At 38.2% G+C, this 17,042-nt stretch overlaps 1 protein-coding gene across 8 annotated transcripts in view; it reads left to right on the top strand.

Annotated features, from left to right (window-relative positions):
- The window catches only part of ADGRB3 (adhesion G protein-coupled receptor B3), a 474,460-nt gene that overhangs the window by 244,786 nt on the left and 212,632 nt on the right, over positions 1–17,042 (top strand). For all 8 annotated transcript variants that reach the window (XM_075414589.1, XM_075414591.1, XM_075414590.1 and 5 more), the window contains one exon: positions 3,631–3,739. In XM_075414589.1, coding sequence (XP_075270704.1) covers positions 3,631–3,739 — 109 coding nt within the window. The remainder of the gene's footprint in view (positions 1–3,630; positions 3,740–17,042) is intronic.

The following is a 17,042-nucleotide window of genomic DNA, read 5'->3' as shown; positions in this document are numbered from 1 at the left end:
AAACAGCTTACTTAGATCTTTGGTCTGCTCTCGTATGGTCACTGCTGCTATGTTATATAGATACTTGAAATTTGTTAACTTTTAATGTGGTTCTCAGTATATTACTAGGTGTTTGAAGGTCTTTGAAACTATTTAAGTTCATCTTTGTAATTTGACTAAGAAAGGGAAGATCAGGACTTTTCACTGCCTAATCAAACCTTGCAGTAGACATAGAATGCTGCAGCTGACCCTTTGTAATTTAGCCAGCAATCATATTTTTCCTTTGTTGTTTTTTTGTTCCTCTGTGTAAGAGCCAGCTACAAAAATAGGAAGTGTGTAATTTTCTTCAGTGGTGTTGGATGGAAGCAACAAAATCACATGCCATGTGGGCAGTTTCCATAAAGAGCACCAAGATTAAGGAACCAATATTAAGCAACTATTTTAGCCCCACTAATGAACAGACAGGATACCACTCTTAACTTTATCAGGCTTGTCTTCTTCTACCTCCACTCTGCCTGCTTGCCCATGCCACGTCCACCATCTATCCCACAAAGATCTGGGGATGACAGCACCTGAGAGGAAATGGTGAGAACGTGGAGGTAAAAGAGAGAACAATAAATTTCTAGTTGTCTCCTCTCATTGCTGCTGGTAGAAGAATCAGTGTTGAAAAAGGGAGAGGAGACAAGTTCTTTCTACTTTTCTGTAGCTCCTTCTCTCTGTCTGGTAATTCATTGTCTCACAGATCTGAGTACAGCACTGGTAGGCAGGCAGGAACCCAAGCAAGCACCTACATGAGCTGAACACAGGAGTAGCAGAGCCATAGCTGCCCGGTGACAAAGCTAGGGAATTCACTAAATCTTAGACTCCTGAGCTATGGCACCCAAAGAAACTGTACCACTGGTCTTGCTACTATTCTTGGGCAGTTACATAAACCATCTCAAAGAAACTATTGAAACAAGGAACTGTTCATACCAGCTAGGAGGGGTGATCTGGACTCCTAAGTACTCATAAGATTCTTTTTTTCCTTCAGTATTAAAAAAAAAAAAAAGGTTTCATATACAAAATGTAATTTTCTATCACAATTTGGATAAAACAGTTAAATGTTATGGTTAAATAGAACTGGATTTTAAAACACAAACAATACTACTTGAAATTACTACATCCTGTGCTAAGATTTTTTTAGTTTTTATGTCAAAATCAAGGTAGGAAATTAACTTGAAAAGAATGTACACAAGTCATTACGTGCTGTAAATGCAATCTAGTGCAAACACTTGTGACTCATTAAAAAAGAGTAAAGGTGATTCAGTTTCTGGTTCAGCCACGTAGCTGACTTTCTTTTGGTAATTGAACATTGCAAACCAAGGGACAGTCTAACCAACTGGTTTTGCCAGCTTGCATGGTTTTCTTGAACTCCACAGCTGCTGTTAGCATAGATCTCTTAACCTGTTTTCTGGATTCTTTGCTGGAAAGGAAGTCTTACTCACTGTCAGCAAATTGCTGGCTTTCTATCAAGTATACAGCTGCAATGTCTCAGCACATCCTTTTTCCTAAATTAAATGCCAGAAGTTGATACCATTAATTACAGGTTATATAGCATTCAGATAAGATGCACTCACTTTAGTACTTGCCTTTTGTTAAGAGCTGATGTAAAGCGCTGCGCACAGGAAACCACTTCAAGTCCACAATGCGTTAAGTTTAAACTGGTGTCTCAAAACACAGGAGCTGTTCTGCATGTTCATCATCACCATCTGCTGGCATCCTGTTGATTAATCAGTACTTCTGATATCTGAAAACGAAGAGTACCTCTGTAACATTGACTATTCCACAGTTGCTGCTGAAGTTATTACTATAAAATTTTATGTGCAAGGACTAGGATGAAAAAATCTTTTCACTGAAATTTCTCCTTAGTACATGATTTGTGAGTGTCTGTTCTGTGAATGAGATGGATGCAAAACTCACACTTAGTATCTCAGTATCTCATAATTAGGAAAATGGAAGTTAAGTCTCCTTCACCTGAAGCAGCATTTGCAACCTGTTAGGATCACAAATGTCATACAAATTGTTCATAAGAATGGTATTGCTGCCCTAACTTTTATAAAAAGATCCATGTAGAAAACAAAGGACATATTGTGAAATTCTCTATCCTGAACCAAGCAACTATGGATCTAGTCAGATAAAGTAAGACGAGGATGGAATGCAGCATGCTGGAATTTATGGTCTCCATAGGCATCTTTTAGATTTTGTAGTCTTAGTAGTGGAAAGAATGGGTTGAATGTTGCTCATAAAGTGAAATTTGACAGCTGGACATTTGGACATGCAGAAAAAAGCACCATGAACAGGTTATCCATTCTTTTTCTATTACAAAATACCATGTTACTGAAAATTATCCTGTTCATAACAAGCCACAACATCCAAAAATTATATTTATGTATGTGATATGAGCAGAATTTTTATTCCTGTTAATAAATGTTGTTACCTTTAATGCAGTTTTGATGATGCATCGTTGTTGTTGAGTATAATAATTTTTAATGCTTTTGTGATCCTTGTAGCTTACAGCTTTGCAAATAAATTATATACCTTGGAAATGTACTAGTCCTTATCATTTTGAAAGTCATATTAGGAGGCTGCATTAGCAATGCAAAGGCTACTGCAATTTATTTTAGTTTACTGTGTCCAGTTCTGGACTCCCCAGTACAAGGCATAGACATAATGGAATGAGCCCAGCGAAGAGTCATGAAGATGTTTAGGGGCCTGGAACATCTGATACACAAGGAGAAGAGCTGACACTATTTTGCTTGGAAAAAAAAAGCTCAGTGGGGATCCTGTCAATGTTAAAAACTCCTGGCAGGGGGGGAGGCAGGTTGTAAAGAAGACTGAGCCAGACTCTTCTCAGCAGTGTCCAGTGGCAGGACAAGAAGGAAAGGGTAAAAATTAAAATACAGCAAATTCCATTCAAATATAAGAAAAACCTTTCCAATGTGAGAGTGATTGAATGCTAGAAGATGTTGCACAGACAGGCTCCATCCCGGCAGTTGTTCAAAATCCAGCTGGATGTGGTCCTGGGCAACCTGTTAAAGCTGATCTTGAACTACATGATCTGCAGAGGCCACTTCCTCTATGCTATGATTCTACTACTTCACATCAGCAATGAAAACAGTATTCCCAGTAATAATTTATGTTACTTAAATATTGATTAAAGCAGCAAAGTTGTGTCATCTGGAGGGGCCATGGTAAGATTTGTATTCAGCTGTCTGTGTCAATAGTTCTGAAGTTGTTGAAGATATCTTCCAGAGGAAGGAAGAATATTTTTATTAGAAGTATTCTGGAATATGAAAGGCTTTAACCATTAGCGAAAGTAATGGTCAGTAAAAATATTTTTTATAGGTTGAGTGACTTAGAGCAAACATGCCACAGTTCCAGTGCAAAGCTGATTTCATGTAGCGTGGTGGGAAGTAGTGTCTGTTCACATGAGGATCTAATGACAAAATGGTTGTTTTACAGTGACAGAACTGTTTGGTATTGAAACATGGGAAGAGCAGTTTGACTGTTAAGTCTCACATTTCATTTGATGGCATTTAAATTGTATTCGAATTTGCTGCTGTAGAGGTTTTGATATTGTAGTTAACGGCATGTCTGACCTTCCTTTGCTAGATCTATCCGGGCTCAGTGGAGTTAATGCAGGTGATTGAAGATTTTATACACATTGTTGGAATGGGAATGATGGACTTTCAGAATTCATACCTAATGACTGGAAATGTAGGTAAGAAATAGGAATTTCTTCTACCAAATTTATGACCTATTGAAAATCAGAAATTGCAAGTATATACTATAGAGTTGCTGTTTCTATCACAAGCCAGACCAGACTGCTTCTCCCTATCCAGATTATCTCTGTTTCTTGCTTCTCTCCTGTCTCATTTAACGCTATCAGTATGCCTTACACTTTGGACTTCTCCATAATTGTATCTCAACATATAAATGCAAAGTTTCTGACCCTAAATAAAATTCAGAAAATACTCATCGGAATAGTATGAATTGTAGGTATATATTAGAGCACTTCCAGGATATGTAGTGTTTTAAACTGTAATTTAGAAAATCATGCTAATTAAGACAATAATAATCATGTACTTAATTAATTAAGAAACGCTAATTTTGTTGACATTATCTCTTTTAATATTGTATTCTTCCAAAGAACAGTCTTTGCACATGTTATGGTGTGATAGTAATCAGCATAGACAGAGAGGCAATAATTAAAATCTATTCGTTGCCAAATTAATTTAAGCCTATGGTTTCTTACATCAGTTTTTTCTATGTGTGACAGTTTAAAAATTTTATGCAGGTTTATTTTTCAAACTTTGTTTTCAGCACTGGAGAGTTGCCGGGCAATGTAATCAAATAATAACAAAAATAAAATATGAACTTATTAGTAGTCATAAATGCTTCTGCAATATCAAACCATTTTATTAAAAATTCACTCAGAAAAATAGTTTGAAAAGCTATTTTCTAAGCATTTTGTCTTTGCTTAGTATCTTCCTTATTCAATTAACTTTTTATAGCTTCACTTTTATAATACCAAGAAAGTATTAGGTAGTTGTATGTAATGAACAAATTCAAAATACGTGTTTGGCAGCGAAACTTCTGATGTCAATACATTCTTTCATATTCTCAGTTAGCATCCTCTTGAATCTATATGTCAGGCTGTTCTTCAGCAAGTCAATAGAATTAGTTAGAAAATATGCTAATTTAGAAATCAGTTGACAGAATAAAGCAGGGAAATTGTTGGAATGTCCCTAATGAAAATCTATCTTGCAATAATAGATATTTATTATTGTTGTCTGGTTCCTCTTTAGAACAGAGGTCCCTTCCAATCCCTAACATTCTGTGATTCTGTGATTCTGTGTGACTGTAAACACTAGGCCCTGTAAGGCACAGCCTTATATTAGAGACATGTCAAAGAACTCACCAAAAAGAACTCTGGCCGTCTTAAAATGTTTAAAACATTTCAGGAGGCAGTATGGGGAACTTCAGATTTTAACGAGTGATTTATTATTTCTGTGGTTTACTGTTTGCACTGTAGCACCACTTCAAGCTTCTTCCAGTTGTCAGTCCTTCATTACACTAGACCCTGCACAAATTTATAAAGAAAAGACAGTATTGTTCTTGAAATGTTTGTTCCATGGCATTTTTATGACAAAATAAAAAGATGAGCTTATTTAAGGAGCACAGCCCATGCTGCTTGGCATGTTGTACTGCATTCTGATCTGTTTGTCCTCTGAAAAATGTGAAAAAATACTAGAAAATGTTTTAAGAAGACATATTCAAATAATCTGTGTCTCTACATATTCATGGCTTCACATGGGAAACAGCAACAACTTTCCAATTGAATCAGAAACCATGCTGTGCACCGGCTAGTCTAGATAACTGCATAATCTTAACAGTCTTTCTTTTGATTATCTTTCTCTTCCCACATGTAAGATATTTTTAGGCACTCAGGAGTAGGTCTGTTCTTAACTATGCATTCATCAAAGGAATATAAAGAAAATGAGAAAAGTAAAATTAATTTATAGGTTTATTCTGACCACCGAGCTCTGTGGCTTGACATGTTGGTGTGAGTTTATTCTCTCTTTGCTCAGTCAACTGTCGAAAAAGGACGGGTCACTGCTGTGCAACTCATTGACCAGAACACTTGAGCTCAGGTGACATGGTGAGATGGGGGCAGAAGGTTGTTATCAGCAAGGAGTAATTTCTTATTTTCACAAAGAAGGAAGAAAGGTATCTGGAATCATTCAGTTTTAGTGTAGTTATCCTCAGGGTGTTGGCATAACTATGTCTGACTGGCCATGTATTTGGAACTTGGGGAACGTTTTTGCTGATCTCAACAGAGAGGAACAAATTATGCAGTTGTTGTCCTGTCTTAGTGTTAAATCTGCTGTACCAACAAGAGTTTAAAAGTGTTTCCAGTCTTGTTTATAACTTGTAATAATATTCTGGTCATTTAAGTCACCAAACACATTCCATGCAGGAAGCAGATATGTACAGAAAAGAGGCCCAACTTTTATATATTCATCTTTAAACAGGACTATCCAATAGTTATTTCACAGTTATTTACCACAGAGTATTCCCTCTGTGCCTTCAGATATTTTAAATTACTTTTGCCATTTTTTCATTTTAGAATCACTTTACAGTTCAGATGTATGAGAAAAAGGATTCAGTACTAAAGACGAACTGCTGCTTTTTGTCAGACAAAAAAATGCAGTTCTGTAGCAAATTTCACAGTATTGCACTGAGTTCTTGGTTTCCTTCTACTAATTGAAGTTTACAAGTTCATTTCTAATTGAATGGCACTATGGTGGTCCACATACAATTGCAACATCTAATTGTGTTTGACAGACATGCTAATCATCTCCAGAGATGGTCCGCAGATGGAATTTTATTTTCTCTTTCTTTCAAGACACAGAAGCAAGTAACTGTGGCTTAACAAGTTACTACAGAACAGCCACACTGCAATGACTGTTCATTGCATATTCTCAGCTCACGGCTCGTGAACTGTGATGAAAGCTACCTTAACTATATGGTAGGTTATGCCAAGCCACATTATTATACATTTAGAAGTAGCTAAGAAGGTCCATAAGGACAGTTGCCATGCCACAGTTAAGCTTTTCAGTGTGGTGGCTTTTAACTCCAACTTTTCGTTGCTTCTGAACAAAACATCAGAGACCGGTTCCAAATCCAGATGATCCAATATCCGTGCTTTGGGGTTTATATAGGCAGCTCAGTCAAATCAAATGCATTATAGCAAGGCCCATCTCCTCTTAGCTATTCTCTCAGGGGTAGAAAATTTGCTATGAAAAACTTAAATATAAAAGCAACAATTTGCTTTGATCATGCATTACTGGGACAGAAGGTACTTGTTTTATCTGTGTGCTCTCAGTTCTACATTATATTACTTTAAGAAATGATTAGGTGAAGTAAAAGCCTCTGACTGGAGGTGGAAGCCTCCTTCCTCACCCTGTTCCTTTTCTTCTTATTCCTCCTCCTCCACCTCCTCCTCCTCAGCACCAGATAAGCAGGCACAGGAAAAGGATAGTATAAAAAAACAGGAGCTTTTGCTACCACTTAGAGTCGCTGAATTAGCTGAAAGCACAGAATCACCTGCAGGGATACAACATGCAGTGGGAGAAAAGCTTTTAAGCCATATTACCCTTCTGTGTTAACTACTTCCTTTAAGTTTTCTATGTTTTAAAAGGTGAGCTCCTGATTTTAGATCAAAGAATTAATCTTGGCTTTTAAGAGCCTTTTGAACTCTTTTGAGAGCTAAAGGCTTAAGCAGATTCACCTCAGGGCTTTGGCTGATTTGAGTTCCCATCACAGTAAACCATTAAGAGTTCTGAAGAAAGGTTTTAAAAGGTGGCTGAATGCCTATCAATAAATATTTATCCTTCAATTAAAAAAAAATTTCTACACTGGAAGACTGGAGTGCCACAAGTATATCTGTCTTTAAAGGTATAGTTGGAATGTGGAACTGGAAATAGGGAACAGTATTAGGAGATACATATATCTGTGGCAGATGAGGATTCTTTTATAAAGGAAAATTCTCCCTCTGTTGTCAAATACGTTTCCTCAAGAGCAGCGGCCAAAAAATGGTTAAAGGAGACTCTCTTGTCAAATATCAAGCTTGCAGCTCTTAAAAGATATTAATGAGAACACCAAACAATCTTGAAGTGCAGTGTGTTGCCATGGATGTTGTTTGGAACTGACAGAAAATAAGCAGAATTTTCATCATGAGAAAAAACACATTTTGTTAGTGTTTATTTTATCAATATTGGTGTTTGAGTGGTCAGTAATGTTCTAAAATGTGCAGATAGCACAAAGTTATTTAGAGTAGTCAAAGACAGGAAAAACTGAAGATCTCCAGAGTGTATAGCAAAATGAAAAGAAGGCAATATCCACTGGCAGATTAAATTCAGTCTTGACAGAGCGTGTGAGAGGGAGTAGTTAAAACCGTACATAATGTAGGAATCTGAAAAAATTCAGTAAAATCCCATGGTCACTTTTCAGCAGAGCTCAGAGAAAGGAACAACATTAGTGTGCAAAATGAGCATTCTAAAGAAAATACTGAATTTTTTTTAAGTTTCAGTAGCCATCACTTGCAACACTCTTTTCAATTGAGATTATATGACTGGGATTCATTTTACTTACTTCAAGCATCACAAAGTTTGCCAAAGTCACCCTAAACTTCTTTTATAGTCAAGTGAAACTACTGCTTACGAGAGCAATTCATACCATCTCAGACACCTACAGTAAGGGCATGGGTTGACTTCTGGAAGTTCTTCCACTAGCTATAAAGACAGCCTAGTGGCTAGCTTAGGCTTGAACATTTCATGCCATCTAAAGCAAAGAGGAGTACCACTTGGTGAGTAAATAAAACCTGTGAACACAGAGATGTTCAGAGCTGCATGATAAAATAACAGATTGAGAACTGGAATGATTAGAATAGATATCTGAGAACAGATTATTAAAAGGGACTAGATGTACACAGCTGAAAAGTGAATGAAAAGAGAAACTAGGCTTACATCTCTGTTTAATCTTGCTCATAGGAAAAACAGAGATTCTTAACTGACATACGCATTAGGACATTTAATTTTGAATGAGCGTGAGACCAAGCTCTTAAGAGGAATAAAATAAAAATAAGTAGACATCTATGTGGTGAATGTAACTAGCTGTGATATTATATGAAAAAGTGAAGAGGTGTAAGCCATGCTTCTATGCATAAATCAGCTTTTAACTAACAGTCTGTTACGTCTCTACTTAAAAGTGGCTACTATGACACTAGTACTCTGATGAGTAATCTGATACAGTATAGTAATTAAGATGTAATTTGTCATTTAATACTTCATACAGAGTTGCTTACATAAGCTTTATAAATATTGACAGAGAAGTCTGATTTCTGTCTTTGCATAGAATCATAGAATCATAGAAAGTTTTGGGTTGGAAGGGACCCCTAGAGGTCATCTAGTCCAACCCCCCTGCAGCGAGTAGGGACACTGCTAACCAGATCAGGTTGCTCAGAGCCCTGTCCAACCTGGCCTTGAATGTTTCCAGGGATGGGGCCTCCACTACCTCTCTGGGCAACCCGTTCCAGTGTTTCACCACCCTCATGGTAAAGAATTTCTTCCTTATATCCAGCCTAAACCTACCCTGTTTTAGTTTAAAACCATTACCCCTCGTCCTGTCACTGTTGTCTCTGCTAAAAAGATTGTCCCCCTCTTTCCTATAGGCTCCCTTTAAGTACTGAAAGGCTGCAATCAGGTCTCCCCGCAGCCTTCTCTTCTCCAGGCTGAACAAGCCCAACTGTCTCAGCCTGTCCTCATAGGAGAGGTGCTCCAGCCCTCAGATCATTTTTGTAGCCCTCCTTTGGACCCGCTCCAACAGTTCCATGTCCTTCTTGTGCTGAGGGCTCCAGAGCTGAACGCAGTACTCCAGGTGAGGTCTCACCAGAGCAGAGTAGAGGGGCAGAATCACCTCTCTCGACCTGCTGGCCACGCTTCTCTTGATGCAGCCCAGGACACGGTTGCCCTCTGGGCTGCCAGCGCACATTGCCGGCTCATGTCCAGCCTTTCGTCTATCAGTACCCCCAAGTCCCTCTCAGCAGAGCTGCTCTCGATCCTTTCATCCCCCAGCCTGTATTGATAGCGGGGATTACCCCGACCCAGGTGTAGGACCTTGCACTTGGCCGTGTTGAACCTCATGAAGTTCACACAGGCCCACCTCTCCAGCTTGTTCAAGTCCCTCTGGATGGCATTCTGTCCTTCTGGTGTCTCAACTGTACCACTCAGCTTGGTGTCATCTGCAAACTTGCTGAGGGTACACTCGATGTCGCTGTCCATGTCATTGATAAATATATTGAACAGCACCGGTCCCAGTACGGACCCCTGAGGGACTCCACTCGTCACTGGTCTCCATCTGGACATTGAGCCATTGACCACTACCCTTTGGCTGCGACCATCCAACCAATTCCTTATCCATCGAACGGTCTACCCACGAAATCCACGGCTCTCCAATTTAGAGAGAAGGATGTTGTGGGGGACCGTGTCAAAGGCTTTACAAAAATCCAGACAGATGACGTCCATATGTTTTCCCTTGTCCACCCTTGTTGTTACACCATCATAGAAAGCCACTAGGTTGGTGAGGCAGGACTTGCCCTTGGTGAAGCCATGCTGGCTGTCTCGAATCACCTCCCTGGCCTCCATGTGCCTTAGCATATCTTCTAGGAGGATCTGTTCCATGATCTTCGCAGGCACAGAGGTGAGGCTGACAGGTCGGTAGTTCCCAGGGTCTTCCTTTCTACCCTTTTTGAAAAGGGGCACAATGTTTCCCTTTTTCCAGTCACTGGAAACTTCCCCTGACTGCCATGACTTTTCAAATATCATGGAGAGTGGCTTGGCAACTACGTCAGCCAGTTCCCTCAGGACTCTGGGATGCATCTCATCAGGTCCCATGGACTTCTGTACGTTTAGGTTCCTCAGGAGGTCCCGAACCTGGTCTTCACTTACAGCTGGAGGTATTTTACCCTCCTGGTCTCCTTCATGCCATTCATCGACTCGGGAGGGGTGAGGAGAGAGGTTGCCAGTGAAGACTGAGGCAAAGAAGTTGTTGAGTACCTCAGCTTTCTCCTCATCTGCTGTTGCCAGTTCGCCGGTCTCGCTCATGAGCGGGGGTACGCTTTCTTTGACCATCTTTTTCCGGCTGACATACCTGTAGAAGCCCTTCTTGTTATTTTTCACATCCCTTGCCAAGTTCAGCTCCAGCTGTGCCTTGGCCTTCCTGACCCCATCCCTACACAACCGGGCAGCTTCCCTATACTCTTCCCAGGAAGCCAGTCCCTGCTTCCACTGCCTGTGCAGTTCCCTCTTCTTCCTTAGTTTGACCAGCATCTCTTGCCTCAGCCATGCCGGTCTCTTCCCTTCTCTGCCCGACTTCTTACACTTGGGGATCGAGAGCTCTTGCGCTCTCTGGAATACGTCCTTAAAGACCTGCCAGCTCTGTTCTGTTCCCCTGTCCCTGAGGACCGTTTCCCAGGGAGTCCTTCTGACTATCTCCTTGAAGAGCTGGAAATTTGCCCTCCTAAAATTTAGGGTCCTGACTATGCTCTTCGTTATTCCCATTTCCCTCAACTGCATACAGTCTAGGATGCCTTAGGAGACAAAATTATTTTAAAATGGTGTCCATTGTGTTGTGTCTTTGCATACTTTCTTGTTCCCCCTTTAATCTTCCATTCCATGTTCATATCCATAAAATTTGTACCAAAAAGTTAGATAATCCTGTAGGCTTATAGAGTGTACCTTAAAATTTTACAGTCCTAGCTAGAAATATGTAAAAATGTTAGTGGCCAAAGGAGCTTTTAGAAAACTAGCTTAGTCTAGATATAAGACACGAGCAATGGTACACCTTCTGCCATGTGGGAATCCTAGAAAATGAGCAAGCTGGATTTCTGTCTGTTACTGTGTGTTCATTCACCTTTTCCCAAGGTAAGATTTTTAGGTCTTGTAAATTATATGTCCTGTTCATACTCTCTAGAAACCTCTCCACTTTATATGGTTCGTTTACTTATCCTAATGGCATCAGCCTAGTCTGCTTATCTTTTTTGTGTCATAGTTAGTGATGTGTATCTTAAATGCAGCACTTGAGATCATCTGATTCATATGTCATAAATATTGTACTGGCCTAAAATATACCAAGAGACTGAATTGGCTTTAACGTTTGAAAGGATCTTTTTTCAAATATATTAAAGAAGACAGAAAAAAAGCCACAGCATTGATATTAATTTGTCCAAAGTTGTAAAGAAAATGTATAAAATTTTCAGTGAAGAAACAACTATTTTAATACTTACATACACATATACTCAGATTCAATTTGTAATAAACTTACTGCTTTTTCAGAGGCTGTGTAGTGCTAAAACACAATATTGTGAATTTTAAGGTGGATATTTGCGGTTAATAAATATTCAGCTGGTAAAATTTCAACATTTTCTCCCAATAGAAAGGAAATTGGATCTGTCAAATGAATTAAAACTGAAAATTCCATAGAATGGCCAAAACCAGCCATTCAGATCTCTCTTCTGTTTCCATCAAGTTATTCCAGAATACACCATGTTTTCATGAAGCAGAATTTAAGGGATAGCCTTTAAGGAACCACTGTGTGCGTTGCACTTATTATTCTGAAGAAGGTGGACAGGAATTATTCCTTGTAGTGTGTCACAGTTCATGTGTGAATACCTCTTTAATGATTAATGTAATTATGTTTGATTTTGTCAAGAAGAAATTTTCACAAGGAAAAAATAAATTGAACCTTGCATAGTTTTGCAAAGAAATGCATTCCTAATAGATATAAAAAGATAAGTCCCCTTTAATTCATGGAGTATTTATATTCTTTTCATGTTCCTATGTATCTTTTGAATAACTAGTAAAATACATAGTAAAGTAAGCAATATTTAGCTAACAAGCTTTTCTTACATTTTATTACATAATTTTGCTATATAGACTTTTGCCAGTTTCCGTTCTCTAATATCCCATTTCTTCTCAAAACAGCCTAAAAGAGTCAGTGCCCATCATCTTCCCATTTCAGGCTAGGATCTGTCTTTTATGGCTGTGTCTATAAACATGAATCAAAAAGGACCAAATGCAGACTTGAGAACTGTTCCACAATTGTCCATACTGTTTAATTCCTGACACCTGCCCAAACAATGTCAAGGCATGGTTCAGCGGATAGTCCAGGTGAGAAACCAGTCCTGGCAGGCATAATTAATGATTTTCTCAGTGCACTGTGGTGCATAGCTGGTCACACTCTGTTCTTCAACAGCGATCATGGCGGTCAGAGCAGTTGTAAGTTCTGCCTTCTGTCGCTTGTTCTTTTCATTCATGACTGGCTCCTGGCCCTAATCCTCTTTGTTTCACACTCAGATGCAGTCTTTCCCACCCCAAACCTGTAAGCTGTCAGTTGAGCAGATGCTCTGTTATGTGAAAGTGGACATCTGTCACACTTCTTTCTTTACTCCTCAAAAAATCCTTCAACTCCCAAGATTCATACACAGCCAGCATCACTCTCCTGTTTCCCTAGACTTCATTTGCTCAAACCATGTTTAACAATTTCTGGTGGCTAACGACTAGCAGAACAGACAGTTATCAGAGAAAAATAGACAAAAGAATAGAAAAACTACAGAGAAAGGTCAACTGGATTTTTTTTACACGCTTATATACTTCTGCTCCATATGTATTCATATGGTTTCCTTTGCAGCAACCTCAGCAATTCCTTGATCAGATCAATATGTTGGCTTTCAGAAGACTCAGGCTTTCCCCACTGATTAGAGGGGAAGAACGTCATGCACACTTTGAAGGTCTAGCTCATTGCAGCAGCTGACTGTACGTGAAGTACATGACTGAGAGCTCATATTTCTTTCTTAATATCAAATAAGCTTATTAAATGATTCACGTTCCCTGAAAAATTAGCTGCAAACAGTACATAAAGGAGTATATTTTTTTCCCACTCTCTTTTCTAAAACTGCATACTCAGTGATCCTGAGGAAATATGGCTCTCAGTTAGTTAAGAGAAAAAAATACTGGTATCAGGGGAATGCCTATATGAATCTTTATCAAACAATCTTCACAAATGTGAATAAATATCTAACTTAAGTCTCTGGCTACATTGTAAGTAATAGACATCATTCAGCAGTTAATTTTGTGTATATAGTTTGTTAATTATCCTTAAAGCTAAATAAATTAACCATTCAGTATTTTTAAATGGGTGCTATAGAAAATTGGAATAATGTAAGGTGTTTCCCTCCGCTACCTTATATTGTGTAAGGTACAGTCGAGTTAAAGGTTCTAAAGAAATGGAAACTATAAAACATGCAGACATCCAGGCTTCAGTCTAATTAAAAAAATGCCTCCAACTGAAACAGAAAGCAGTGTCTGCAGCCCATTTGTGGAAATAACTCTTTACAGTGTTTAAATATCTTAGATTCTTGTATCATTCCTGAAATTTCTACCTCTGGAAAGTCTTTTCTGAATCATTCTGTTTCTAGGTCCCTTTTTACACAAGCAGTTAAAACCTGGTATTTTCTAAAGGAATTGTCTGTTTTATGACAGGCCATTTATTAACAGGTGCACTTAAGTGTTACCCTGAGAAATTAAAGATTTAAGTTTATTTGCTCCTTTGCCTTGGGCAGCTGCATCTTTAGGTGACTCCCAACAATTTCCGAGTAGAATGATGCTTAAGGGGATAGAAATTAAGAGTCTGTGGTAGTAGCTTTGAGCTAATGGTATAAATGCACACCCAAGAGAGTATTATCATTTCATATTAAGGTAGTGCCAAGAGGCAACAATCATATTTAGTGAAGTATAGTGTCAAGATATTCCAGACAATACAGTCCTCCCCTTAAACAGGGGAGGCACTGGAGCATCACAGTCCAATAAAGAGATGCAATTCTGCACAGACTGATGACTCATTCTGGGATTTTTTGTCCCTGTAAGGCAGTCACCACAAGAGCATCCAGCCATCATCTGGTGTTACATCAGATAAAGGTAGTCGGCTAGAGATGGGGTGACCAAGTACTGTAAATAGCAAAGTTCACCCTCGGTTTTAATGAATTCTACAGGGGTTTGTTACTCATTCACTACTGAAAATGAAAGAAGGAAAATTAAATAAAATTTAAGTAAAAACCGACAAAATATAAATTAGTTAAAATAGAAATAAAACCAAGGAATCATACTTTCAGCTGCTAAAAACTAACAAAAGTCAGTGGAAGTAGGCTGATTTCCTATCTGAGGCTCTGGAGTCAACAGACAATATTACTTCTAAAGACTTAAGAGACAGCTGTTAACTCTGCGTGTTACTTGCAGTGTGTCAGAGAGAGGTCTGTTACCCCCAAATTAGCTCCATTGTGAATGTGGAGGTAGCATGGTTTATACCAAGTTAAGGATGTGGTATACAGCTGCCAAAGTCTGTTTTTATTTTCTAGCTTCTTTTAAGGAAAAATAAACAAACAAACAAACAATCAAAAAAACCAAATGCAAACAAAACCCCTCAAAACAAAAAGCAAACAAAAAAAAAGAAAAAGCAAAACAACCAAAAAAACCAAAAAAACCCCAAACCAATCAAAAAGAAAAACAGAAAAGGGAGGGAAAGAACTTCTATGTAGAATATTAGACAAATCAACCTGCTGTGTTGAAAAAGTATGATTACCTCAGTGATGACTGTAGGTTTTAATGCCAAATAGCAATACAGGTCTGCCTCTTTCAAACTGCATAGCCTGAAAGTAACGTAGAAATTGAGGTAACAAACTGGATAAGCATTTTTCATTTTTCAAGTCAGTTTTGTGAGGGTGTTGTGGATTATTAGTATCAGAGAAAAGTATTTTTATGGTAAATAATTATTTTGGCAGTTGAATTATAAAATATTGTTGAGATCAAACTTCAAAGCCCTGTAAACATATGCAGGTATAATTCTTAGAAATTATGTTTGAGCTTGTGTAATTTTTCTTTTTTTTTAATATGGAGAGTTAAAATTCAGTATGTGGACCAAAGATATTATGTATATCTCTGCATTTCTGTTAAGATCAGATTGTATTATGATAACAGAGCTAACAGTGACAGTAAGATCGGTTCAAAGCATCCCAAAGCATCCATGTACTGAGTTTGCTGAAATCAAGAGCAAGGTCTGAATGTTATGAAGTATCTTTTGTGATTTCTCAGTGCGTAAGTTGACTGATTTCAAGCTTTCTTTTGTTTTGCTTCCCTTTGACTTCAGCTGTGAGTTTTAGGATCCTACTTGCTGCTCTGGCTAAGGCTGAGGTAGAGGATCTTTGATAAGGTTTCTGATACAAATCAGAGGATTGTTCTACTAAGGATGAATATAGGTCTTTCCTACCTTGGAAAACTTCATGAGGAACTCTGTAAAAGATTTTTTTTTTCTTTCCTTTTTTCTTTCTCTAAGTCTCCTTTACAGTAGGAAGAAACTTTTTCTCATACAAATTATGTGCTACAGCTCTGTGGTCTGCAGTGTTTGAATGGTACTGGATGCAAGGAGCACAAATGTTTAAATTGCCCTGCAGTTGTGCCAAATAGTTTGATATTGTTGCAGTTGGTTTTCTTTTTTTGTTTTAACAAACACTCACCACATCCATGGAGACATGTAATCAGCCATAGGAAGCATTCCTCTGTAAATCTTTTAGGAATAGAGTTTGGGAAATGGTCTTATAGAAAAGATAGCTGATGTCATTACATGAATGACTTTTCATATAATCTGTGGGTCAAAGCTTATGCTGTTGTTTAAAGACTATTATTTTGTGTGGAATTGTTTTTTCTGACTTACAAGGTCTTCCACTTTTAGTGCCGATTACATTAGTTAATAGCAGTGTTAGTTGTAAGCCATTTTTCATAATGCATTGCTATTAAAATCTTATGGTCTCATACTATCTTCCATTAATCAGCAGTCAAGTACCTTGAAAGGAGGTAGATTTCAATTAAATCTATGGTAAAATTGTATATTAGTATAGTAACTTGTCCAGAAAATCCTATCTCTTGTCCTGTTGTAGAGCAGCATAGCTAGAACGTGAGCAGACCTCAAAGGCAAATACTTGGAAACCCATTCATATGTGTATAAATGATGCCCTTTGGTGAAACAGATTTCCTTCCTATATTGGCACCAAAATCCCATCTCCAATAAAGCAAATTAATGAAAAGAGACTGTCCTCCCCAAGGGGAAGAAGCTGTGGGACAGTCATCAGGATGACTGGATCTTCAGGGACTGGCAGTCAAGCAGGCTGCTGTATCTACACAGGCAGGATTTCTCCCATTTCTGAGGAGAACATTTATCAAAAATACAGCAAACTTATCCCCTTCTTTCTCATTTTTACCTCAAAAGTGTACATATGTTCAGAAAGATTAAAGGGAATATCTCATTCTACCATTAGGTATCCTAGATTGTTCATTGCAGAAGCATAGAATGAATGTTTTTAATGCTTATTTAGCTTGAAAATTGCATCACTATCTAGGCAATGAAAAATAATG

Source organism: Opisthocomus hoazin, chromosome 2 (genome assembly GCF_030867145.1).
Source record: "Opisthocomus hoazin isolate bOpiHoa1 chromosome 2, bOpiHoa1.hap1, whole genome shotgun sequence".
In the NCBI taxonomy this organism is placed as follows: domain Eukaryota; kingdom Metazoa; phylum Chordata; class Aves; order Opisthocomiformes; family Opisthocomidae; genus Opisthocomus; species Opisthocomus hoazin.
This window is presented reverse-complemented; position numbering and strand designations above follow the sequence as displayed.